Here is a 27,305-nt window from a genome sequence, read left to right on the forward strand (position 1 = left end):
CATTTTAGATATCCGGTGTAGTTAAAGTAGTTTAAAGAATTTAGAAATTCAGAGATGCCCACATTTCAGTTAGATGAGTTAGAACCTAAACATGTTAACTCGAAGAAGAGATGTAAAGTTAAACTTATAGGTTCTGCTTTATATTACCTTTGTTATTGGCATATTGTAATTATCATTTTTTTTAAACTGATGACAAAATAGCTCATAATAGAACTTGGCCTGCTGGAACTTGGAATGTTGTTTTTACTATTTCATATTAATAAGAAGGCACTCTTCCGTTCCCTGCAAAAATAGTGTTCAAGCATATTGCAGGTAATTTGCTGTTTTCTCCTATGATACGTTGCAAACAAATTTGCAAACAGAGAAACTAACTGACTAATAAACAATGATATTATTAAAATAGATAAGAGTGTCAGCTTATGGAGGCTGCGATAAATTTAATTTCTTTTATCAATGAATTCAAGCGGTTAACACCCACAGTCTGCAAATCTATTACAACTGTCTTTGAAAGGCTTATTTGTAAGAAGTTTCTGACTCGTTATGTCTGGTCGAAAAACTCACTAAGAAATGGTTAAAACCCCAATATAATGTTGTTAAAGAACTGGATTCTCTTCTTAATTTGTCATCTATCATTTATTTTTTAAGAGTTTATATTTATGATCATAGACTATGATCAGCGTGTTTTGTGGAATAAATGGGAGCAAACAACATTAAAGTGCTTTTAGCATTATTTTATTGATCTTGTTGTATAAGAGTTAGATCTTTGTGTGAACAGCTCCATGGGGTGCGATCTTCTGCAATACAGCTGGTGTTCATTGGTGATGAGACTCTAGTGGTACTGTCTGCCCAGAGCGGACACGACCACGCTCAGGAACTTCTGCCAAGCCTCCTGGACGTCAGCATTGAAACCAGAGGGGCCGAACTTCATGGCAGCGCACACGGTGATACAATCAGCGAGAAGCTGCAGAGCAAGAGATCTATTAAGTGGCTGCTTTTTTTCGGTGATGAATAGGCCTATTCAACATAATATGAGCACAACAGTTTTGTAAATGTCGTAGGCAAACCTACCTTGAAGTTGTCTGGATCCACATGCAGTTTCTCAGAGTGCATCACACTGAGCGCGGCATAGGTGGCCTTGATGTTGTCCATGTTCTTGATGGCTCTCTCCAAACCTCCCATCACAGTCCTCCCGTGAGCTGCCACCTTGGCGTTACCCATGATTGCAGCGGGGCTTGACAGGTTGCCAAAGGTCGAGAAATATCTCTGAGTCCAGGGATACACGATCAGACACCTTAAAAGAACAGAAGCATTAAACAAACTGCGTAGCTGACATCATCTAACAGAGGGAGTCCTGACAGAATGCGTCTATTAAGAATCTGGTGCAGTTATTTTACCTGGACAAGGCCTGAGGTCCGATTTCATCGATATTGAGTTTTCCCCACAGGCCAAGGATGGCAGTTCGCTCTGCGTCTGTCCACTCAACCATGTTTACGCTTTAGGATGTCCTTAGGTGCTTGTTTAAGTCCAATAGGAATCACTAGTAGAAATTCAGAAACCGAAGTACAATTTATTGATGTCTGATGTCTCCGCCCATTAAAATATGCAAAGTCTTATTGGATAATTTCTCTCAGCAGGTGACGCATATGTGTCTGGACCTCACTGATCGGACCCCGTCCAAAAAGTTAAACATGAACAAGCTTTTTTTTTTTTTTTTTTTTTTATCAAATATTTGCATAACGAATTTTGGTCGTGCCCACAATGATTATGCCATTACTTTCCCCAAATATACCCCACTGTTATAGGGTTAAAAATAAATTGTTTGTTTTACAAACAAACAAACAAACAAACAAACAAACAAACAAACAAACAAACAAACGTTCATACATTTCAATAAAACGCAGTTGTTTTCGGTGAAATACCTACACTCACAAAAAAAAAAATGCATTTTTAAGATTTACGACTCAATTGTATAGTAAAATTTCATCAAATCGAATAATACTTACATATTCATATGGATTAAGAATTTTAAATGAGTAAAAACCGAGCTTAATAAAACCTTTAGTATACATCTTAATGGAACAAGGGAATGGACCGTTTAGGCTATGTGATTCGTAAATTCATAAAACAAATTATTTTATTTTTTTTAAATGTATGAATAAGAATCACAAACTAAATCCATTCCCTTGCTCCATTTAGATTTATACAAAAGGTTTTTACTAAGCTCTATCTCTAGTTTTCTCATTTACAATTCGTAATCCATAATATGAATCATATGTGAGCATTATTCAATTAAATTAGATGGAATTTTACTATATAATTAAAATTCGTAAATCTTAAAGTTTGTTTTTTTTTGTTTGTTTTTTGAGTGTAGGAAACAGTACCTTTCCAAATTGGTATTTTGATTACAATGTATAAAAAGATTAATGTAGCTATTTTGCAAGCATATTTAGTTGAAAATGACTTTGAAATTAACTTTATGATTTAGAATTAATTTTATTACAAATACAACCATTTCATAACGTTATAAAAAAAAAATCCACAAATTGGGTATTTTGGGTTCAGTTCATTTAAACGACGTGTTAATTATGATTCATAAGTTTAAACATGAAAATAAATATTTATGATCAATTGAAAAAAAATATGAAAAAATAGTTTCATATTTGTCATTGAATTGTCGTTTAATTTACACACATCTTTGTAAAAATGCGTATAGAATACGTAGAAAGAAAATCGTTATCTTCATTAAATAAGAAGCACAAAATTGGCACGTTTTTGATTGGACACCACAGGTTAGAGATCAGCAGAAAAGCGTTGAAGAGGTGTGGTTTGGATCGATTGCATGGGTGTGCCCGTCTTTAGTTTTATATAAAAAGTGGAACAAAATCCTGTTTTCGCCAGCACCGTTTTTTCTGAAGACGATCTAACTTGAGAAAAAAAGATGAGTCTCTCTGATAAGGACAAGGCTACGGTGAAGGCCATCTGGGGTAAGATCAGCCCTAAGGCCGATGAGATCGGCGCTGAAGCCCTCGGCAGGTAATACTGACCTATTGTCTTTCTATTTAAGTTAAGATAAACGGAGTTTTATAGAAACTTGTTAAATAACTTTGCTAAACAACATGAAAAGTTAATGTTTTTATCTCTTCTACATTCAAGTATAGCCTAATGTTTAGATTACCCAAATGATTATTGTTATTATTTTCTTCAGAATGCTGACCGTCTACCCTCAGACCAAAACCTACTTCTCTCACTGGGCTGACCTGAGCCCCGGCTCTGCTCCAGTGAGGAAGCACGGCAAGGTTATCATGGGTGCAGTCGGCGATGCCGTTTCAAAAATAGACGACCTTGTGGGAGGTCTGGCCGCCCTGAGCGAACTTCATGCTTTCAAGCTGCGTATCGACCCGGCCAACTTCAAGGTACACCAAAACAGTAGCACTACAAGTCTACCCAACATTGACATGTAGCCTAGTAATAGTCTACTCATGGTAATGTGTTTCTCTTTATTCCTTTTCTAGATCCTCGCACACAACATCATAGTGGTCATCGGCATGCTCTTCCCTGGAGACTTCCCCCCAGATGTTCACGTGTCAGTTGACAAGTTTTTTCAGAACTTGGCCCTGGCTCTTGCTGAGAAGTACCGCTAAACTTCCAGTGGGCATCAAGACTGTGCGGCACCCCTTACCAACTCATGTATGATGTCTGAATAACATTTCTCAATAAAAGGCACAGAATTGAATGAGTCTAGTCTTGTTTTTATCCATTAACCTGTATTTTATCATGTCGATCGTGTATTCCCATGGTAAACGCTACACGATATAGGCCTACTCAATATAACATCAATCAATCAATCAATCAATCAATCAATGATGAAATGTTTTTTTTTCTATTCAAAATGACCTAAATCTAGGGGTAAAGCAGGGTTAACTTACTTTTATCAGTTACAAAAATGCGGCCGGGAAAAGTGCATTCAACTCAGAGATAATGTTCATGGTTGACATTCTCAACTGAGCGAGCTAGAATCCAGAATACTGGGAGGTTGAAATTACAGAGATATTCTAATAAAGATGAAGAACATGTGCGAATCAAAAAAGTACTATTATATATATATATATATATATATATATGAAGAGTTCAGATGCAAAAGCCTGTAAGTACTATTACTATTATTTAATTGTAGCCTAAAGATGAAGAACATGTGCGAATCACAATAGTACTATTATATATATATATAGACACATATGAAGAGTTCAGATGCAAAAGCCTCTATCACTATTATTTAATTGTAGCCTATTTTAATTACAAGGGGAAAAATACTTTTTACTCAAAAATACATAGTATAGGCCACACACACACACACACACACACACACACACACACACACACACACACACACACACACACACACACACACACACACACACACACATATATATATATATAATATCATCATGACACTTTTCCTCAGTGATTAAAAAAAATATATTTATAATGTGACTAACAAAAAATTATGCAACTTTATTTTTATTTAAACAGCATGAAATGTATTTTAGTGTAAGGCAGCTTTTATTTGAATAGTTTATCAAAACATTAATATGTAATTCTAAACCTGCACAACTTTTTACTTCAGTGCATAACAACCTTTTAACGCTACGTCGTTCTTAAGTTACACCTTAAGCTGTACCATATCGTTAACACGTGTTTCCAGAAACGTTCTTAGTTAAGTATAGCCTATCTTCTGTAAGTCATACGTTTGGAAGGTTGGTATGGGCTGCGTTTCCCTATAACGTTGTCTCTTAGCGCGCTACGACTCTTAAAGTAGGCTATGCCCCATATGTGGGGTACATTGTAACATGACATATGGCAGCTTAAAATGTTATCTGATCTAATAAAAAAAATATACAAAACAAACTAAAATATTTTCTAAATAAAATACAATTAAAAAACCTTTTCATATAAAATAATGGCAATTTTTAATAATTAAATATAAACTCATTTTTGAGTTTTGACTACGAACACATGAAAACACAGCTATACAACATAGTTCAAAACAAATAAATAATTAGTAATTTCTGGACATTGACTCTCAGTCTTTATTCACCTTTTTCTCACGTTTTCTCAATAAAATTAATAAAAGTATAGAATATAATAGCATATTTCTAATAGGGGCACATTGTAACGCAGTGTTACAACATGCCCCCGCCTGCACAACTGGGATTTAAACCCTGCTAGTGTCTTCTGCTAGTTAGCGAAGCATTAAAGAACTATCTCAACTGTTAGATAACATCTTGGAGATTAAAATAATATCAGATTTGTCTTATTTTAAATAAACACAAAAAATAGAGATGAAAAATTAACTTAAGTAAGAAATTTACTTTTGCTATGGTTTAATAAATGTATATTACAATGTATAGTTTTTCTATATAGTGTTGATATGGCAACTAGTAAATAAACAAAGTTCCGTCATCCAAGCATGTGCGGAAGTATTTAAAACAAGCGTGTTACAACTAACCCCGCGTTCGGTTGTGCCCCACGCTCCCCTACCATTGCTAGGCGTGTTCCCCAAATCATACCTTAGGAAGCTGGGCCGAGTTTCCCGATAACGTTGTCTCTTAGCGCGCTACGAAGACTCGTAAGGTATAACTTAACTAAAGGTATACCATTTCTAGGCGTGTTCCCCGAACTATACCTTAGGAAGCTGCTTAAGATATACCTTCTTACGTGCGACGTTACCCGGCGCTGTCCGTGGCGATGGTGCTGAATTGGTTGATATCGATGACTCGAGAATCAATTATTCTCTTGTCCAGGCGCTGTTTCACTGCTTTATGCTAGAACGTCGTGTTCTTTATAAAAGAAGCACTTCAGAAATAGTTGAAATTACATTTATTAGGACTATTGGATATTATACAAAATAATCCAAACTATAATAGCCTATAGCCAAGCCTACATATTTTAAAATTGTAACATATATTGCTGCCACAATGACCTTTTCAAAAATTTTACGTGCTTTCATCTCTTTCCCATTTTTGTTCGCTGATGTGGAGCTGCGATGAAATATTGTTCTTGTAAATACTTTCCAGCATTTCAGTAATAAAAGTGTACATCTTACGTACGGTGCTCGGCGGTTATCAAAAAGGATTTAAACAGTTGATTTTGAATCTCTTCTTGTAAACTCAGAGATGTGGATTCAGACGGTAATTAAATTTTCACGTGACCTGTTTGTCAAAAAAAAAACAGCAACAGGTACTAATTTGGCCAGGGATTTTTACGCGGGTTGGGTTAGTTGGGTTATGGATTCGGACGGCACTAAAATTTATCCTGCAGAGAAAATACATATCAAACTGCTTATTGTTACTTTAAAATACATCTGAATGATGTTTCTGCATAGTTCATGTGATTGCACAAGAAAGACGTTTTTAAATATTTGGTCCGCTATTGAATATTTGTGACTGTTGAAGAAAAAATAAGATAGCCTACTCAGTATAGGAACAAAATAATTTATTCGTTTATTGTTTTAAAAAAAAAATAAAAAAAATGAAACGTCGAAAAGTATTTGCTAAACGTTTGTGATTTCATTTGTTATTAATTAACTAAATGCTGTTGCAGAACGGGAAAGGTATATAGTTTTAAGGGTCTACCCAGCAAACACATTTACGTTGAGGCAACGTCTGTGTCACGTTACATTTCTACTCGGGGAAATTAGTACTAAGTTTTTTTGTTTTTTTTTTTCTTGTACGAGATTTTTACGTGTGGTACCTGCACCTTCACCACACAACGTACATTGTTAACCCTTGCTGTAAAAGAAAAGGCCACATTCTGACAATATCATACCATTTTCCATTAAAACAGTAATATACCGTAGAAAACAAAAATAGCATACAGGAATATAGCCTACTGTAAATTAACAGTGCTCAAAATCGACACTCAGAGGCTGTTTTCCCAATCACACCCTATACCCTCATTCGCTATTCCCTACATTAGTTCACTAATATATATGTATATGTGTGTATATATATATATATATATATATATATATATATATGAAGAGTTCATATGCAAAAGCTTCTAAATGCCATCTGAAATTTTCTTCTAATGATCATTTTTATCAAGCTCATATATTTAAATTCAATAATTTCACTTAAATGGCAATGAAAATTACCTATTAATTGTCATTTAAGTGAAATTACTGAACTTAAATATACGAGCTTGATAAAAATGATCATTCTAGAAGAAAATTTCAGATGGCACTTAGAGGCTTTTGCATCTGAACTCTTCATATATATATATATATATATATATACAGTGCTATGCATAAGTTTAGACACCCATGCTAAAGTTGACTAAAAAGAGGAATAAAAAATCATCTTTTGGAAATTGAACTTAATGCCTTAATTAAAAAAATTAGGAAAAATCCAACCTTTAAGGACACCAATTTTCTTTGTGAATGAATGATGTATCGTAAATAAATAAATGTTCTTCCTTAAAATACAGGGTGCATAAGTTTGGACTATGTTAAATTCCCATAGAGGCTGGCAGATTTTTATTTTTAAAGGCCAATTACTTCATGGATCCAGGATACTAAGCATCCTGATAAAGTTCCCTTGGCCTTTGGAATTAAAATAGCCCCACATCATCACATAGCCTTCACCATACCTAGAGATTGATATGCTGCTTGTTGCTTTATTTAACAGGCTGTGTAGTTGCTGGTCCAGTGGAAATCTTTTTATGTACAATAGTTTTTTAGTGGCCTCAAATTAAATAAGTTGACAGTAATACTTTGCTCACATTATTAATGCATTATACATTTTAGTTAATACATTTAAATGACAGTTGGTCAATTTAAGGCAGTCGGTTTCTGCAAGTGAAATTAGTTAACTCGCATTTTAATTTAGTGCATTTTTACAGTAACATACTGTAGATTACAGTAAAGAACCGTACAATTAACAGTAAATCACTGGCAACAGTGTTGCCAGTATTTTACTGTAAAAAAAAAAACCCTGGTAAGGTCTAACAGTGTAGTTATATAGCAACCTTTTGGCCATGTTGTTAAAACGTTTTTAGAAGGTTGGGTACATTGTGCTGACGTTCTGTATTTGCTGGGTATATAGTTAAGAGTAAACCAACCAAAAGTTTGCAAGCTATTTAAACAGTCAGTAGCCTAAATATCTACAATGTAATGTTCCAACTCGTTGTTTCCTGTTTTAAAATTCAAAATTAGCGTGGTTGATGTGACAATTTATCATGGACTTTTGACAAATCTTAAAATGTCAAGTGACCTTTATTTACCTCTATAGCCTATAGCTTGTTACAAAATTCAAAGCAGCTTTATAGTGATAACAGGAAAATGATTCAATAAAGTTCAGCTGAACAATTACACTATTTTCTTTTAGAGGCTGCTATATTGCCGAAATGATGCACACTGTAATCCTGGACAGTTTGCATCATTTCGGCTGTGTAGCAGCCTCTAAAAAAAATAGTGTAATTGTTCAGCTGAACTCATACGTATATGAAGGGTAATTGAAATGTAATTGATTCCATATTTCTAATAACTGACATAGGCTATTGCCAATAACTTTCCTTCCAAGAACTACACAAATTAGATATAATAATAATTACAAACTTTATTAGAAAAAGTTAATCGTTATTGCACGACACTTATAGCTTGGCAGGTCCAACGCTGGTCAAGTTTTCGCCTCTCTATTATATACGCTCTCTAAATTACTAGACATTTTCCATTATAGGCCTAGCTTGAACGGTCCTCAGCAATGATGGCAATGATTGCTATGAAATCCCCTTGTCGCTGCAATATGCGTATTAACAGATTTCCTGGAGCCTTCCGTGGTGCGATGGCTTTAACGTATTTCTTCTTTGTGTGTGATAACATTCAGATCATGTCGTTCTTCGCTCACATATGGCAAGCCATCTTTGCTTAAAATGTTCCCAGCATTACTTTTTACAAAGCGGTGTGTAGCCTACTGATGTATTTCCTCGGTTGAAACCACATTTCTTCTGATGTTCATTGTTTCTTTGATGTTATAAATTAACATTTCTGCTATGGTAAGGTTGCTGCAACAAGACTGTAGCAACATTGAAACATGGGAATGAATGACGCACCAGAATCAGCCCGAGTACACTGGCCCGAGTCCGGGTGCCAAAACTGAGCCGACTGCCGGCATAGGGCCATAATCACGCCAGCATAAATTGTACGATTAGCCGGTACTGGCCCGAGTCTGGGTTCCAAAGGGGTTCTGTTTCGTTCTTCCTGACCGCCAGAGGCAGTTGGTCATCCAGAACTCATAGAACCTTAAAGTTCAGGTAAAAGTCAGTGCACAGACTTTCTTTGTTCAATTTGCTTGCTGAACATGGGTTGGAGCTCTTAATTTTGAACTCTCAAAGTGCTCTAGATTAATTAATTTATCTTTAAAATGTACAAAATTTTCTTAATGGGGGGCATGCCCCCCAACCCCCCCTAGAGGTAGCTTCAGGGCAGTGACGAGTAGCCTACATAGTGTCCAGTGGTTGTCCAGACACCCTCGGCAGACACAACCTAGCAATGGCCCTGAATGGAGGTTCAAAGTCAACATTGTGACAACGCTGTTACAACCTTCACCACACAACGTAGTTATAGCAACCTTTTGGCCATGTTGTTAAAACGTTGTTAGAAGGTTGGGTATTTTGTGCCAGTGTTTTGTGTTTGCTGGGATTGAATTGTAGACCAGTCTGCATGGACTCACTAACTTTAATTGTAACTTAACAAGAGTATGACAACCATACAAATGTATGTTTTCGTCTTCATTGGGATTGGGGGTGATCCTTAGAGAGCCAGGTTACTGCACCCACATCATTGGATTAATACACAGCTTAATCCAAAGCAGACATTTTGCTCTGTCTTGTTTGGGTTTAGGAAATGGAATAAAATAAATTCCATTCCCCATCCTCTCAGGATACCTGGAATCAGTGTTAAGTACCCCAGGCACATCGTTTTACCATTTTTGTAGCATAAACACCATCAAACTGATGAGAGCTTCAGGTGAAACCTAAACATGTCTGAGTTTCCGTCTGTGCAACTGATACTCAACTGCCATTGGCTCATCTACGTTCGAGGGGAGGGGCTTACCGATTGGTCAATTGTAATTGTTACTAGTAAGCATTAAATTGTAAAGCTCTCAAATTGAGGTCTTACTAGTAAAAAAAAATGCAATTACGAATATCGCTGGAACATTTTACGCTAAAACAGCTTGCCATACTCACAAACATTCTGGAATTGTCTAAAAAGCACCATACTAATAGGCCTATAACTGTCCGCACGTCCACTGTCTCGATGTAAGCGGAGCTGCGAGTGTCTCCAAATTATTGTAGGATTTACCAACCCTTTCTGGCCAGTTCAGTGCTTAAATCACATTGTTATACACTATATTGGCAAAAGTATTGGGACACCCCTCAGAATCATTGAATTCAGGTGTTCCAATCACTTCCATGGCCACAGTTGTATACAATCAAGCACCTATATGCCGACTGCTTCTTCAAACATTTGTGAAAGAATGGGTCGCTCTCAGGAGCTCAGTGAATTCAAGCGTGGTACCGTGATAGGTTGCCATCTGTGCAATGAGTCCATTCGTAAAATCATTCGTAAAGTCCATTATAACAAAGTGGAAGCAATTGGGCAACTCAGCGAGAAGTGGTAGGCCACGTAAAATCACAGAGTGAGGTCAGCACATGCTGATGCAGGAGTCTGGGTTTGGCGGTTGCCAGGAAATGGTGCTTGCCTGACTTCATTGTGCCAAGTGTAAAGTTTGGTGGAGGGTGGATTGGTGTGGCGTTGTTTTTCAGGGATTGGGCTTGGCCCCCAGTGAAACGAATTCTTTATGCTTCAGCATAACTAGACATTTTGGACAATTTCATGCTCCCAACTTTGTTGGAACAGTTTGGGGATGGCCCCTTCCTGTTCCAACATGACTGCTCACCAGTGCACAAACCAAGGTCCATAAAGACATGAATGAGCGAGTTTGGTGTGGAGGAACTTGACTGGTCAGCACAGAGTCCTAACCTCAACCCGATAGAACACCTTTGGGATGAATTAGAGTGGAGACTGCAAGACAGGCCTTCTCGTCCAACATCAGTGCCTGACCTTCACAAATGCGCTTCTAGAAGAATGGTCAAAACCTTGTGGAAAGCCTTCCCAGAAGAGCTGAAGCTGTTATAGCTGCAAAGGGTGGGCCAACTCCATATTAAACCCTACGGATTAAGAATGGGATGTCATTAAAGTTCATGTGCTTGTAAAGGCAGGCATCCCAAAAAAAAATTCTTTGTCAATATATTGTATATTACTTTATTCTATCAAGATTTCAAAAGCCAATTGTGGCTGGACTGTGGCCATGTGAACAAATAAGTAATAATTAGGCCTATTAATTTGAGACCACATGTAAAGCCTTTGGGCATTAGGCAATAATGTTCTCGAAAGGAATCAGTGGATGTACTGCCCATAGTGGACTGAATAGCAAATGTTTAAAATATGATGATATTATCATGTAGCAATTAGCAAATGATGATATTAACATGTACAAAGGTTATGAATATATAATACAAATTATGGGGTATTTTGGAAAAAATGGAATTGTGTGTGAGAGAGAGAGAGAGAGAGAGAGAGAGAGAGAGAGAGAGAGAGAGATTGGCGTCTCCTGCTGGTGAAAGTGATGAACTAATTCTGTTTAATTTACATTTATTATATTGGCAAAATTAATAGACGTGAACAGCAGAGGTCGCTAAAAGACTGTGATGCAAGACATTTCTATTGTAGGCTTGGACAATATAAAGTTACTGCGAGCCTGTGCGAGGTTATGGGAATATGATATAGCAAAAGTTCCCTATGTTCAGATTTAATATGGCCTAGCATACTGAAGAACTTTTTTACGCACTTTGCAAATGATATTCAGTGTAAATTAAGGAGACAGTCTCTTTTAATTTCATTATTTTATTATAAAAATTATAATAATTTTATTATTTTATTATTTTTTTGATAAACAGTTATTCAAATTAAATTTGTATTTAGGAAACTGTATTGTCAAATATATACGTCTCTATATGCTATTCGATTTCGTAATTATTCTGTAGTTTGCAACTCTCATGGGAGATCAGTTATTTGTCCAAGTGGTGGAGATATGAGAGAACATCACCTCTTCTCAGATACTAAATTCTGTTCAGAATTGTCCAATGTACACAAATATTAATTCATATGCATGTATTATTTATTTCCATCATATACAATCTATGGCATCCGATAACAATAATCGTTCTTTAAAAAACGTTGACATATTCAATATGGTAGGCTTTAAACATGATGCAGTAGTCTCATACGGCCTGTTGTTTCTAAAAAAAATTTCCAGCAAAATATTGTTTAGTCTTTGTAGATATTAGAAAAGTAAGTAGGCTATGATATGAATCTCTTGGATGGACGTGGTTGAAACAACCCACAAACTTATCACCCAATAGCCTGCTAAGGGGTGTGGTAACGAAACACATTTAAAAGTACATCTCTGAAACGCTCTCTTCACAGGATTCTTCAGCTTCTGTTAAAGGCGTTTAGTCTGAACATCTAAAGTCGGGAAACATGGTTGAGTGGACAGAATTTGAGAGGGCCACCATCCAGGACGTCTTCTCCAAGATTAACTACGACGTCGTTGGTCCCCAATCCCTGGCAAGGTATTGAGTCTTCTTAGCAATACTTTAACGTTAAGGCAGGCAACTAGTTTTGAAACTGTGCTCTGATAAAAATGATTTCTTCTCATTGTGTTTCGTAGATGTCTTATCGTGTACCCCTGGACACAGCGGTACTTCGGCAATTTTGGAAACCTCTACAACGCCGCTGCCATCATGGGAAACCCCATGGTTGCTGCTCACGGTAAAACTGTGCTCGGTGGTCTGGACAGGGCTGTGAAGAACATGGACGACATTAAAGCCACCTATGCTGAACTAAGTGTGCTGCACTCCGAGAAGCTCCACGTAGATCCTGATAACTTCAGGGTAAGTTTGACGCTCAAGTTACGTTCATTAATAGGCTGTCTTGTTCTGGCTTCATTGTTCACGTATCTCGTCTGTGTATATATCACTGCTCTCTGTCCTCCCACAGCTTTTGGCTGACTGCTTAACCATCGTTGTTGCTGCACAAATGGGTGCTGGATTCACACCTGCAGTCCAGGCCGCTTTTCAGAAATTCATCGCCGTCGTGGTCTCCGCTCTTGGAAGACAGTATCACTAGATACTAAACCTGCTTGTGCACAGAGGATCATCTGATGTTTAGAATATGATTTCTGAGTTTAAGCAAATAAATATTTCAGAATGCAATATTCAGTGCATTATGTGTTCTTTCATATTCGCATGAATTCACTATTTGTGTCTTTGGGATTGCTTCTGCTGCAGACAACCTTTGATTTGAAAATAAAACAAACCTTGATAAAAACTGTCTCTAACAGATCAGACTTATTATATTAAAATAGGCAGCAAGTTCGTGCATAACCTAATACGAACACCTCTCATAATATTGGTGACATAACCGGTAATAGCCTACTTTTAGTCCACTTTAGACATTCTACTAACTATAAGTAACTTTGCAACTACATGTCAACTAACTATCATTACATTATTAGTAGATTGTCTGCCTAATATCTGCTAACACTTTATTTTGATGCTCCACCAACAGATATTCTACAGACTATAAGTAACTTGGCAACTACAATTCAACTTATTCTACTAACCCGAACCCTAACACCTAACCATAACCTAACCGTCTACTGACAGTTTACTAATACTCTAATGAGAGTTAGTTGACATGTTGTTGCAAAGTTACTTATAGTTCGTAGAATGTCTAAAGTGGACTATCGAAATAAAGTGGAACCAAATAGCTTAATACATGCAGATTAGTCCTATTTCAAGTTCTAATTAAACAAACACACAAAAGAAAATTAACCACTTATGTAGGCCCTACAGGATATAATATAGGCCTACATTCTGTCAACTAATGTCCTCAACATTGCATTGTGCCATCTCAAACTAAAATTAATGTATACAGGGTGTTGAAATATATTTTCAGAGAGGTAATAGAGTTTGAGAGTTTCACCGTTCATTTAGCCTTTACTAGCCTATAGTCCAAGGAGCTCATTAGAAATACAAATATTAACACAAAGTCAAATATCAGCTTTTCAATGTTCATTGAAAAATCATGATAATATTAGATGTTTTAATCGTCTACGATACAAACATAACCAAATACAATTTGTTCGTTGTTTCAGAGTTCACTGATGATGTTATTTTGATCAAATACGAATAATAATAGCCTAATTTGATTTCAGGAAAAGTCCGTTATTTTAATAAAGAAGGTTATGATGGTAAAAGTGCTGATTCATAACCTAAAGGCCAAAATAATAATAATAATAATGATAATAATAATAATAATAATAATTAAAAAAAAAAGAAATTTGATAATAGAGTGCACCAAATGAACAGGGCTGCGTTCTCCGATAACGTTGTCTCTTAGCTCGCTACGAAGACTCAAAAGGTACACCTTAACTACAGGTATACCTTTCCTACGTGTGTTCTCCGAACTATACCTTAGGATGTTGCTTAAGGTAAACCTTCTTAAGTTCGACCTTAGCAGGCGCTGTCCATGGTGGAGGCGCTGAATAGGTTGATATCGATGCCTCGATGATCGATTGTGCGCTCTTTCCTTCACAGCGGTATAGGTAAAGTATTGAGAAAACAATGTTCTTTATAAAGAAGCGTTTTAGAAATAGTACAAACTGCATTTATCGGGGCTCATTGAAATATGTACATGCAGAAATAAATATGAGTATGTGTTTATAATTTAGCAAGTGTGCAATCCCAAACCCTTACGGCCATAAGTGTGTTAATGTTCTCCACAACGTATGCTGATTATCCACCAGCCATGTAGTTGACATACACTAACTGGCTCCGCGGACGGCGCCGTCTTTGATTTAAAACAAGAACTCGCTGTCTCGCTGCCATAGCTATAAAGTTTGTGTAAACTCATCTTTCTTTATATAGACTCCTAAGCCTTTTCTGTCAAATGGTTCGCCAGCTGATGTGCCTTAGGATAGTAATTAAAAAAAGCTAACAACCATTAGTGTATAAACTTTATTAATGAAAACACTTCCATACACTGGGTGTAGGCTATAACAACTTAAGTATTTTATGTGTAAAATTTTAAAGTAAAGTAAAAATGTAATTTTAATACTAAATCAGATTTTATATTAAATGTTCATATAAAATTGTCTATGTGTAATTAAACTGCGATGTAAAAAAGCATTTTGCGTAGTGGTGGCCACTAGCGGTATGAACCGTCAGCAGCGATAAGGTAGGCTATAGCTAAGATCGCTCCAGACCAACCAACGTATGACTTACAGAAGGTATACTTAAAGCTCCAATATGTAGGAATTTTGTAATAGAATTTCCAAAAATAACTTGCACAGTGTGATATATTTCCTCCAGTTGTGTACTTACAATATCTCAAAAGTCTCCAAAGATTTTTTATTTCAGAGAAATTCCGATTTTAAATAACTGGCCGTCCCGGAAAAGAAATGTCGCGCCTCAGTGACGCAATGTCCGCTCTATCCTTTTTTCCGGTGTGGACCATGTGATCGGATATTCCACCACACCGGATTTTTAAAAAAAAATTTTTTTTTTTTTACAACAACTTTATTGAGGTTTTTTTCTTATCACAATAAACAATAAAGACGTCTGACAAAGAATAAAAAAAAAGAATAAAATAAAAAATATGACCCACCACACCGGAATATCGCATGGTCAAATGCGGAAGTGGTGGTTAAAGCGTTATAGCCATAGACTGTATGGTTATAGCTGTTATGGATCACGAACTCTTTGGCGAGTATTGAAGTGCCAACAAAACGAAAGCGCCCATATTCGGATACACGCGGAGTCGCGGACTGTGTGACAAACGGAGGAATAAAACCCGGATAAATATCGGCAGGCGTTTTCGAGATGGAGAGAGCTGCACATCAATCTTGGACTTGACAGAGACTCTCTCGCGAGTGTATTGAGACAGGTAAGACATGCACTGTCAATAATAGCACTTATAAACAAAGTTATATTGCTCTTTGTACTTTGGTAAGGCTTTTTATCACGTGTGGTGACCGAGATTATGGCAGTACAATTAAATACAATCGGATATGATGTTAAAAAAATATATTTAGTCATTACTTGCAAATGTTCGTTCAAATTTACTTTTAGATATTGGTTTGAACACGTTAAACAACACGGCATTAACCATAAAAACGTAAAACTGCACAACATTAACCCAACAAATCATTTGACAAATAGCTGTATGTTGTAACGGGATAATATAGCATAACATTTCACGTTCCTTGCAGTTCATTAATTATGATGACATAAAATAATACGATCAGACATACAGGTAATACAAAAACGAATAAATTACCTCATCCGTGATCATGATTCATTAATTCCATTTAGATACATCGCTAGATGGTGAAAACGCATTAAAAACGACATCTCCCATCGTCACCTCCTTCATAGCGTCATCAAGCTTCGCCTTTGTTATTGTTGGAAACTGCGCCCTCTTGTGGTCAAATACCAAAGTCACATACTGGAGCTTTAACTAAGAAGGTTTCGGAAACCACGTATTAACGATAAGATACTTCTTAAGGTACAACTTAAAAACGGCGTAGCGTTAAGGTAGTTTCGGAGAACGCAGTCAAGGTTCGATGGGGTTTAACCCCATTATTAATATTGGGTTTACATGTTGAAAAATAACTTTAAATTTTCTTTCCGAGCGAGAGGCGCAAATTGGTTTACTACTGACGCAAAACAGAGCAGGGGTGCGTTCTCCGATAACGTTGTCTCTTAGCGCGCTACGAAGACTCAAAAGGTACACCTTAACTACAGGTATACCTTTCCTACGTGTGTTCTCCGAACTATACCTTAGGATGTTGCTTAAGGTAAACCTTCTTAAGTTCGACCTTAGCAGGCGCTGTCCATGGTGGAGGCGCTGAATAGGTTGATATCGATGCCTCGATGATCGATTGTGCGCTCTTTCCTTCACAGCGGTATAGGTAAAGTATTGAGAAAACAATGTTCTTTATAAAGAAGTGTTTTAGAAATAGTACAAACTGCATTTATCGGGCTCATTGAAATATGTACATGCAGAAATAAATATGAGTAGTCCTATGTGTTTATAATTTAGCAAGTGTGCAATCCCAAACCCTCACGGCCATAAGTGTGTTAATGTTCTCCACAACGTATGCTGATTATCCACCAGCCATGTAGTTGACATACACTAACTGGCTCCGCGGACGGCGCCGTCTTTGATTTAAAACAAGTACTCGCTGTCTCGCTGCCATAGCTATAAAGTTTGTGCAACTCATCTTTCTTTATATAGACTCCTAAGCCTTTTCTGTCAAATGGTTCGCCAGCTGATGTGCCTTAGGATAGTAATTAAAAAAACTAACAACCATTAGTGTATGGAAACTTTATTAATGAAAACACTTCCATACACTGGGTGTAGGCTATAACAACTTAAGTATTTTATGTGTAAAATTTTAAAGTAAAGTAAAAATGTAATTTTAATACTAAATCAGATTTTATATTAAATGTTCATAATCAATTTTCTATGTGTAATTAAACTGCGATGTAAAAAAGCTTTTTGCGTAGTGGTGGCCACTAGCGGTATGAACCGTCAGCAGCGATAAGGTATAGCTAAGAGCGCTCCAGACCAACCTTACGAACGTATGACTTACAGAAGGTATACTTAACTAAGAAGGTTTCGGAAACCACGTATTAACGATAAGGTACTTCTTAAGGTACAACTTAAGAACGACGTAGCGTTAAGGTAGTTTCGGAGAACGCACCCCAGATTTGTTTCATGGATTTGAAATCATATTAAACACGAATTCAGTTTTCAGCCTTCACCCTCTGTCTTGTACAAATGATGTAAAAAGTTCCGAGAAATTGTTTATCAATTCAATTTAATCAATATAATTTACTCCATTAAAAGTCACCCAGACAGCAACATGTCGCCCCAGATCCGGCCCACATCTCCACGTGTACCAGATGTGGGACGTATCTGGGATGACATGTTGCTGTCTAGGAAGTAGCCTATCTAAAAAAAATAAAAATAAAAATAAGACTGGTAATTAAAATTATCATTTGGACTTCAAGTTGACTAGTTTATTTGTTCTTGAAGTATTCAAAAGAAAATATTTGAGTAAGCTATTGTTATATGTGCATATTAATTTCAGCAATAGCTGATTTTATTTGATATTCAAATTTCGAATACTGTTGTAATACTAATCGTTCTGTCGTGACCATAATTTCAATTATGGTTAAAGTTATAGTTAAAATAAACTGCATGAGGCGTCCATATTTGTGACTATATTTTACACTGATATTGATTTCATAGATTATTTTTAATGAAAGTTTAACGACAAGAGCTCAGACCGACAGGCAAAATAATTGTTTAATGAATAGATTTATGTTGTAGGCCTAATGATCAATATTAGGCCATGTTAAAATACACAAACTATGCGTAAGGCTGAGAAATTATAAAGCAATGTCTGGTCTCATGTTAAGGTTTTAAAGTTTAAAGTTGTTTAAATGTATTTGCTTGTTTATTTTTGTGGTTGGTTGTTTTATGTTTTATTGTATTTTAAATGCCAGATTTGTAGCTAAAAACTGCTCCTACTGAGTAGGCTATGCGAGATAGAACAACATCACTTTCATGTTCATGATAGCAGTCTTAGAATGTATTTAAACATAGGCTATAAACAATATTTGTGCTCTGATATTATATTTCGTCTCTCTTCATTCGCTAATTGTCTTCTTGTTATGACAACAAAACGATGTTTTAAAACATAATTTACTGACAAGCAGATACTGACAGGTTAATGACTTAAAAATATGCAGCAAAGACGTTTCGTTAAGATTTTTCATACTTTATTGCATCATAAAAAGACAGAATGTGTATACAGGCATCCGTCTGGTCTTGAACAACAAGGGCGCTCATCTGTACTTCTCGGCCAGAGCCAGAGACAAAGCAGCGAGGAACTTGTCCATAGCAACATGGGCCTCGGGAGTGAAATCGGTGGGGAACATAATGGCCAGAACCACGAGTATGTTGTGGGACAGAATCTATGGAAAAAAACAGACAGCGAATTCAGGTTACCGCGACTACGAGAGTATGACAAAATTAAGACGAACTTTCATGCTTATAGGCCTACCTTGAAATTGGCGGGATCAACTCGCAGCTGGAAAGCATGAAGCTCGCTGAGGTTCAGAAGTCCAGAAGTAAGATCATCGATTTTGCCGACAGCCTCACCAACGCCACCCATCACAGTCTTCCCGTGCTTCCTCACTGGAGCAGAGCCGGGACTCAGGTCTTTCCAGTGAGAGAAATAGGTTTTGGTCTGTGGGTAGACCGCCAGCATCCTATAGGCAGACACGTTGAATTGAATTCCAGATAGACGCCAAGAGAAAACATTAAGCTATGACTATTAGCATATTACAGCACACCATAATAAACCTTACCTAGAAAGAGCATCATGTCCGATCTCGTCAGCTTTTCCTGAGATCTTGGCCCAAAGGGCTGTGACGGCAGCTTTGTCTTTAGCAGTGAGACTCATAGTGGAAGGATGACTTTAGTTTGCAGAAAACTTCTGTAGACTGCTGGCAAGAGGACTGGCTGTTTTATACTGCCATCAGAAAGAAACACCCAAGACCCTCCTCACACCCCCAAAGATGACTTATCAAGCTTTGGAAGACTTATCAACTTTTGAATGCCACACTTTATTTCACCGTATACTTTGTAAAGCTTTATTTTTTATTCACCTTTATTGAATTAACTAGCAATTAATTGAATTGAAGTTAATTTAATAATTTACCATCAATACTTGTAATTAATTACAATATTAGCCTACAATATCGCAGCAAGCCGCCATGACGTGCCCAAGCACTGTTTAAAACTTAAAAAAAAAAAAAAAAAAAATCAAGAGTGTAAAATAGACACGCACACTAAAACACACATTCTTATGTGAACATACATAACACAGTTCAGGAGTTTGGTGTGTTGAATGAAACCATTAATTCAGCCACAATCCAGAAAAACACACTCAGGGATTAGAGGACTGAAGGAAATAGGTTTTGGATTGATGCAAACCATGGCACAATCCAAAACATATTTCGGGGAATAACTTTTCACAGGTAAGACTGAATAGTTGTTTCTGGTTGTATTATGTATTTGGTCATAACGTTATGTTGGCAGCAGTGTTGGTCAAGTTACTTGGAAAAAGTAATTAGTTACTGATTACTAATTACTTCTCCAAGAAAGTAATCCAGTTACTTTACTGATTACTTATTTTCAAAAGTAATTAGTTACTTTACTAGTTACTTTACTAGTTACTTTTCAAAAACATGATGCACGAAATGAATACGCTATAAAGCAATAGACCTTTCTGCTTCTATTCTTTCTGCATATTCCATCATCTAAAATTGAATCAAATGAAACATTCTTTTTTAAAATTTGTTTTATTAGTTTCGGTATTTTAACTTTATGCACATTGCATCAATGATTCACTTATTAAGATGGTCGCCTGCCGCCTCCTACTGGCGGTTTATAAATATTTCTATGCATAAATAATATTTCTTTTTTGTATATTCAAAAAATATTTTAAATAATCTCATTACATTATTAAATGCTTTGATTGGTAACAGCCCTTTAGCATCTTATTATTCTATTGTAATTTATTGATCAAATTTAAGAATTTTAAATGAAAGATGAGGCAAACGATTAGGGAAAAATGCCCTTTATAAAGGTTAAAATATCATAAATATATACATTTATATATGATAAAGCTTACTGAACTGATGAGAATACTGATTCAGAATAAATTATATTTACAACACACACATAAAAAAAATCACATTTTTTTCCTGTTCTAACAAATGTTTTTACTCGGACAAGTGAATGACCGACCGAAGGACAAATGAAAAGGCTTAAATGTTGAGCCCTGGTATATATTTTTTTATTATTATTCATTTATTTACCCATAAACCTGTCTTTAGGAAGCCATAAGTTACAGTGGCAAGAATAACTTTGTGAAACCTTTGGGGGTGGTGGACAGAGTGGAGTATGCCTTAATCTAGTTGATCATGCATTTCTTTTATTTTATTCCACAGCTGATGTGTGCAGTTTTTTATTGCTTGCATTAAAATAATTTTCTCTTGTTTTGTTTTTTAATTGCAGTCTTTTTCTTCTGCCATTCATGCTTATCAGCTCCATGCAATCTTAAACTTTTCTTGGTTCAGCTGCACACAGTCTGAAAAGGTTTTTTGGCAGTTTGCTAAAATAAAAGACCCATTCTAAGAGCTGTTGACTTTTCTACCTTGGGAAAGAACGTTAAACGAACAACTTGAAAAGGCATGACAAATCATGACATAAGACTGACATCACTCACAACGTACCAATGCATTATCCCTCATGAACAAATATAACGTCTGATGTTTGCACGTGCATACAGTTTACCATTACGACATCGTTCATCATGAATAAACATAACGTCTGAACACGGACAAACGGTGCGTGTTGACGCCTCAAAATTAACGCGTTTCGTTTAAAGACTTTTGAACGCGATCGCTTGCCATAGTGTTTACCACCGACTTCGCGGCGCTCATGTCATTGTCACTCACGAGTCACGGCTCACGTCGCGAGACAGTCTCGCAGTATAACGCAGTAACGCAGCCTGCTTACGGGGAAGTAACAGTAATCTAATTACTGTTTTTGCAATTGTAATCCCTTACTTTACTCGTTACTTGAAAAAAGTAATATTATTACAGTAACGCGTTACTTTGTAACGCGTTACACCCAACACTGGTTGGCAGCTTGTTGACCATCACAGTCAGACTATTTATTAATAGCTAGCGATAATGCTATAGAAAGGTGAGACTATATAAATTTGCATGATTCTTATGAAGTCACAGCTTATATAATGTTATAAACTAAACTAAATTGAAAGTGAGTCTTGCGTGGTTTGCAGTGAGCACGTGACTTTGACAGGACATGTCAGGCTGTCAGAATTAGAGACAGAGCTAAACCCAGCCCGATCTCATGTTGGCTAAACCCACCCGTTTCACCCGTGTTTTCAGTTACCCAACTCATGTCCAAAGAATAGGTGTTTTTTTTGTTTGTCATCTAATCGTGGCTCATTTATATTTTTCTTCCATTTATCTTTGTCATTATCCAGTGGGAACCAGGACAACACAAACCTCAAGGAAGGCTGAAGAGAGCCTGTCATTGTACTGTTCTCTGAATTTCCCTTCTGTATTTTACTTAGGCCTATAGTATTGTAATGCTCACTATTTTAGTTACTATTTTTATTGACTATGTTATTCTACAGTTAAAACTATACTATTTGCTGTTATTATTAGTTGTTACAATACTTATATAGCCTACTATAAAACATGTCAGCAAAAATGAAGAGGCAGAGATGTACAAAAATATTGTTTCAAAGGCTATGCATTTATATCTATATGCAATCGATAGCATATCCTCCGATTACAATAATCGTTCTTTACATTTTTTTTAATTATTAAATTAAGTTATTAACAGAACCCAGTGTCATTTGGCCTGTTGTTGTTTCAGGTTTTTTTCTCGGCAAACTATTGCTAAAATGAACTGTTTTAAGTTTAGTCTTTGTAGATATTAGAAAAGTAGATAGGCAATGATATGAATCTCTTGGATAGACGTGGTGGAAACAACCCACAAACTTATCACCCAATAGCCTGCTAAGGGGTGTGGTAACGAAACACATTTAAAAGTACATCTCTGAAACGCTCTCTTCACAGGATTCTTCAACTTCTGTTAAAGGCGTTTAGTCTGAACATCTAAAGTCGGAAACATGGTTGAGTGGACAGAATTTGAGAGGGCCACCATCCAGGACGTCTTCTCCAAGATTAACTACGACGTCGTTGGTCCCCAATCCCTGGCAAGGTATTGAGTCTTCTTAGCAATACTTTAACTTTAAGGCAGGCAACTAGTTTTGAAACTGTGCTCTGATAAAAATGATTTCTTCTCATTGTGTTTCGTAGATGTCTTATCGTGTACCCCTGGACACAGCGGTACTTCGGCAATTTTGGAAACCTCTACAACGCCGCTGCCATCATGGGAAACCCCATGGTTGCTGCTCACGGTAAAACTGTGCTCGGCGGTCTGGACAGGGCTGTGAAGAACATGGACGACATTAAAGCCACCTATGCTGAACTAAGTGTGCTGCACTCCGAGAAGCTTCACGTAGATCCTGATAACTTCAGGGTAAGTTTGACGCTCAAGTTACGTTCATTAATAGGCTGTCTTGTTCTGGCTTCATTGTTCACGTATCTCGTCTGTATATATATCACTGCTCTCTGTCCTCCCACAGCTTTTGGCTGACTGCTTAACCATCGTTGTTGCTGCACAAATGGGTGCTGGATTCACACCTGCAGTCCAGGCCGCTTTTCAGAAATTCATCGCCGTCGTGGTCTCCGCTCTTGGAAGACAGTATCACTAGATACTAAACCTGCTTGTGCACAGAGGATCATCTGATGTTTAGAATATGTGCTTTTGAGTTGAAGCAAATAAATATGTCAATATTCAATATTCCGTGCATTATGTGTTCTTTTATATTCGCATGAATTCACTCTTTTTAGGATTGCTTCTGTTGCAGACAACAGTTGAGTCAAAAAAACAAATCAAACATTGATATAAACTAGTAGATCATCTTATATTAAAGGCAGCAAGTGGGTACATGACCGCCGTATACTTCTCATAATAATACCAACGGTTGATCAAGTTCTATTTTAAAAAACAGACGAAAACAAACGAACAATTGTATGCAGGATATACCTTCTGTCAAAGAATGTCCTCAACATAATTGCATTGTGCCATCTCAAACTAAAAGTAGGCCTTATTATATTTAATATACAGGATGTTGAAATGCAGCCTACACTTTTTCACAGAGTTTTAGAGTTTTACAGTTCATTTAGTACCTATAGTCCATGGAGCCATACAAATATTAACACAAATACAGAAGACAAATATCAGCTTTTCAATGTTAATGGGAAAAAATCATGATAACATTTGATGTTGATAGTAGCATAACTAGCATAACTAACAAACATAACCAAATACAATTTGCTCGTTGTTACGGAGTTCACTGATGATGTTATTTTGATCAAACAGAATAATAAGAATTATACTTCATACTTGACGCAGAAAATCATTTGTTCAATGGGTTTGAAATCATATTAAAGACAGATTTAGATTTGCAAACGTCTTTCATCCTCTTTTTAAAATGGGAGACCATCTGTCTCGAACAAATGCTGTAAAAAGTAGGCCTATCGAGAAATTGTTTTTACGTTTATCAGTTAAATTTAGTAACTTATTTATTCCAATAAAAGTCAAAGAATCTCAAACAAATACTTTAAGTAAAAGTGTATAATCGTTTGTAGCCTACTTAAAGTTGTGTATATTTGCTCTTAAAAAAGAAAAAAAGTAGATTTCATTAGTCTTTTTTAATATATTATTATTCTTTGATCAGAGTCCTCTCGTTGTTCAATACAGTTGTATAATCGCAAATCAACCCCCATTGCAAATCAGGTTTATTGGCAAAAAATTCTGACTTTCAGCTGTTTGCAATGAACAAATCAAACAAAAGTAATTGAAATTAGGCAACACAACAAATGTTTAAATTGGTTTCCCCAAATTCAACTGATAATGCTTGTATTAAAAAAAAATCCATGTTCATTGGATGGCAGTTCTAATTTATTAAATAGTCATAAACAATATTTGTGTTCTGATGTGAGACTGCGCCGTATCTCTCTCTATTTGCCAGCCTAATTATCTTCATTTTATGACAACAAAGCGATGTTTTAAAACATAATTTACTGACAAGCAGACACTGACAAGGCCCAGGTGAATAGGGTAAAAAAAATAAAAACTAATAGGCAATAGATATCACCATACTTCCCCAGTTGATTGATTACATTAATTGCAAACATTTCTGAAATGTTGTTTAAATATGCAAATGAGACAGGTTTATGGCTTGAAAAAATATGCAGCAAAGACATTTAGTTAAGGTTTTGCATACTCGTTTATTGCATCATAAAAAGACAGAATGTTTATATAGGCATCCGTCTGGTCTTGAACAACAAGGCCGCTCATCTGTACTTCTCGGCCAGAGCCAGAGACAAAGCAGAGAGGAACTTGTCCATAGCAACATGGGCCTCGGGAGTGAAATCGTTGGGGAACATAATGGCCAGAACCACGAGTATGTTGTGGGACAGAATCTATGAGAAAACACAGACAGCGAATTCAGGTTACCGCGACTACGAGAGTATGACAAAATTTAGACCAACTTTCATGCTTTACCTTGAAATTGGCGGGATCAACTCGCAGCTGGAAAGCATGAAGCTCGCTGAGGTTCAGAAGTCCAGAAGTAAGATCATCGATTTTGCCGACAGCCTCACCAACGCCACCCATCACAGTCTTCCCGTGCTTCCTCACTGGAGCAGAGCCGGGACTCAGGTCTTTCCAGTGAGAGAAATAGGTTTTGGTCTGTGGGTAGACCGCCAGCATCCTATAGGCAGACACGTTGAATTGAATTCCAGATAGACGCCAAGAGAAAACATTAAGCTATGACTATTATCATATTACAGCACACCATAATAAACCTTACCTAGAAAGAGCATCATGTCCGATCTCGTCAGCTTTTCCTGAGATCTTGGCCCAAAGGGCTGTGACGGCAGCTTTGTCTTTAGCAGTGAGACTCATCGTGGAAGGATGACTTTAGTTTGCAGAAAACTTCTGTAGACTGCTGGCAAGAGGACTGGCTGTTTTATACTGCCATCAGAAAGAAACACCCAAGACCCTCCTCACACCCCCAAAGATGACTTATCAAGCTTTGGAAGACTTATCAACTTTTGAATGCCACACTTTATTTTACAATATACTTTGTATAGCTGTATTTTTTATTCATGTTTATTCAATTATCTAGCTATTCATTCAATTGAAGTTAATTTAATAATTCACCATCAATCACTGGCGCCACCAACCACCCGGTCAAGAATGTAAAATAGACGCACACTAAAACACATTCTTGTGTGAACATACATAACACAGATCAGGAGTTCGATGTGTTTATAAAACCAAAAATTCAGACACAATTCAGAAAAACCCACACGGCAGGGATTAGAGGACTGAAGAATATAGTCTATGCCTTGCAACCTTGGGTTTATACAAACCGTGGCACAATCCAAAACATATTTCGGGGAATTACCTTTCATAGGTAAGACTGAATAGTTGTTTCTGGTTGTTGGTCCTAACATCATGTTGGCAGCTAGTTGACCACCACAGTCAGACTATTAATAGCTATAGCGATAATGCTAGTTAGTAAGATGAGACTTTAAAAGAAATAGAGTTTATATGATTCTAATGAAATCTCAGCTTATAATGTTATAAACTAAACTAAATCGCAAGTGAGTCTTGCGTGGTTTGCAGTGAGCACGTGACTTAGGACATGTCAGGCTGTCAGAATTAGAGACAGAGATAAACCCAGCACGATCTCATGTTGGCTAAACCATGTCTTCAGTTACCCAACTCATGTCCAAAGAATAGGTGTTTTTTTCTTTAGCTTGTCATCTAATCGTGGCTCGTTTATATTTTTCTTCCATTTATCTTTGTCTTCATCCAGTGGCAAGCACAACTCAAACCTCAAGGAAGGCTGAAGAGAGCCAGTCCGTGGACGTACCTCCTGTATATTACTTAGGCCTATAGCCTATGTTAGTGTAATACTCACTACTCACTACTTCAGTAACTATTTTATTGATATTCTACAGTTATAGGCACAGTCTTATCCGGTCCGATATGGCGGACTCCTTGACGGCAAAAAGTGGCAAATGAGGCGTCTTATGGATCTCTAAGAGAGAAGAACCAAATGATTTGTCTAATAAACACGTCAGCAGAAAATGAAGAGGCAGAGATCTGGGAAAACATACTCTCTTTTCAGGTACATTCTGTTCAGAATTTATTCTTTCACAGGCTACAGTATATCCAATCCTAATCATCCGACAATAATTGTTTAAAAACCGATGACTTTTAAATTAAGTTTTGAACAGAATCCAGTCTCGTTTGGCCTTTTGTTGTTTCAGTTTATTTCTCGACAAACTGTTAGAATTAACTGTTTAAGTTTAGTTTTTGTAGATATTAGAAAAGTAGGTAGGCAATGATATGCATCTCT

At 36.6% G+C, this 27,305-nt stretch overlaps 6 protein-coding genes across 6 annotated transcripts; 3 read left to right on the forward strand and 3 right to left on the reverse strand.

Moving 5' to 3' along the window:
• Nucleotides 1–716: 716 nt before the first annotated feature.
• On the reverse strand, nucleotides 717–1,661 carry hbba1 (hemoglobin, beta adult 1). The gene is made up of 3 exons (XM_079869017.1): nucleotides 1,395–1,661; nucleotides 1,069–1,291; nucleotides 717–961 (listed from the first exon to the last, which is right to left on the reverse strand). Exons 1-3 carry the CDS (start codon nucleotides 1,484–1,486, stop codon nucleotides 830–832), a joined length of 447 nt encoding a protein of 148 aa, XP_079725143.1. The 5' UTR covers nucleotides 1,487–1,661; the 3' UTR covers nucleotides 717–829.
• A 1,117-nt stretch (nucleotides 1,662–2,778) lies between these two features.
• Nucleotides 2,779–3,733, forward strand: LOC307158864 (hemoglobin subunit alpha). Its single transcript, XM_079871829.1, has 3 exons — nucleotides 2,779–3,033; nucleotides 3,206–3,413; nucleotides 3,513–3,733. The coding sequence occupies exons 1-3, from the start codon at nucleotides 2,939–2,941 to the stop codon at nucleotides 3,639–3,641; spliced, it is 432 nt and encodes a 143-aa protein (XP_079727955.1). The 5' UTR covers nucleotides 2,779–2,938; the 3' UTR covers nucleotides 3,642–3,733.
• An 8,809-nt stretch (nucleotides 3,734–12,542) lies between these two features.
• Nucleotides 12,543–13,444, forward strand: hbbe1.1 (hemoglobin beta embryonic-1.1). Its single transcript, XM_079882749.1, has 3 exons — nucleotides 12,543–12,693; nucleotides 12,792–13,014; nucleotides 13,121–13,444. Exons 1-3 carry the CDS (start codon nucleotides 12,602–12,604, stop codon nucleotides 13,247–13,249), a joined length of 444 nt encoding a protein of 147 aa, XP_079738875.1. The 5' UTR covers nucleotides 12,543–12,601; the 3' UTR covers nucleotides 13,250–13,444.
• Nucleotides 13,445–19,041: 5,597 nt separating this feature from the next.
• Nucleotides 19,042–19,661, reverse strand: LOC307170866 (hemoglobin embryonic subunit alpha-like; the record flags this gene model as incomplete). Its single annotated transcript, XM_079892177.1, has 3 exons — nucleotides 19,042–19,170; nucleotides 19,260–19,467; nucleotides 19,567–19,661. 3 exons carry the CDS (start codon nucleotides 19,659–19,661, stop codon nucleotides 19,042–19,044), a joined length of 432 nt encoding a protein of 143 aa, XP_079748303.1.
• Nucleotides 19,662–22,894: 3,233 nt separating this feature from the next.
• LOC307165275 (hemoglobin subunit beta) lies at nucleotides 22,895–23,638 on the forward strand. Its single transcript, XM_079882761.1, has 3 exons — nucleotides 22,895–23,023; nucleotides 23,122–23,344; nucleotides 23,451–23,638. The coding sequence occupies exons 1-3, from the start codon at nucleotides 22,932–22,934 to the stop codon at nucleotides 23,577–23,579; spliced, it is 444 nt and encodes a 147-aa protein (XP_079738887.1). The 5' UTR covers nucleotides 22,895–22,931; the 3' UTR covers nucleotides 23,580–23,638.
• Nucleotides 23,639–25,227: 1,589 nt separating this feature from the next.
• Nucleotides 25,228–25,945, reverse strand: LOC307167096 (hemoglobin embryonic subunit alpha-like; the record flags this gene model as incomplete). The annotated part of the gene is made up of 3 exons (XM_079886031.1): nucleotides 25,746–25,945; nucleotides 25,439–25,646; nucleotides 25,228–25,356 (listed from the first exon to the last, which is right to left on the reverse strand). The coding sequence occupies exons 1-3, from the start codon at nucleotides 25,838–25,840 to the stop codon at nucleotides 25,228–25,230; spliced, it is 432 nt and encodes a 143-aa protein (XP_079742157.1). The 5' UTR covers nucleotides 25,841–25,945.
• Between the last annotated feature and the right edge of the window lie 1,360 nt (nucleotides 25,946–27,305).

This window comes from Squalius cephalus (assembly GCF_949319135.1).
Source record: "Squalius cephalus genome assembly, chromosome: 1".
NCBI classification, from domain to species: domain Eukaryota; kingdom Metazoa; phylum Chordata; class Actinopteri; order Cypriniformes; family Leuciscidae; genus Squalius; species Squalius cephalus.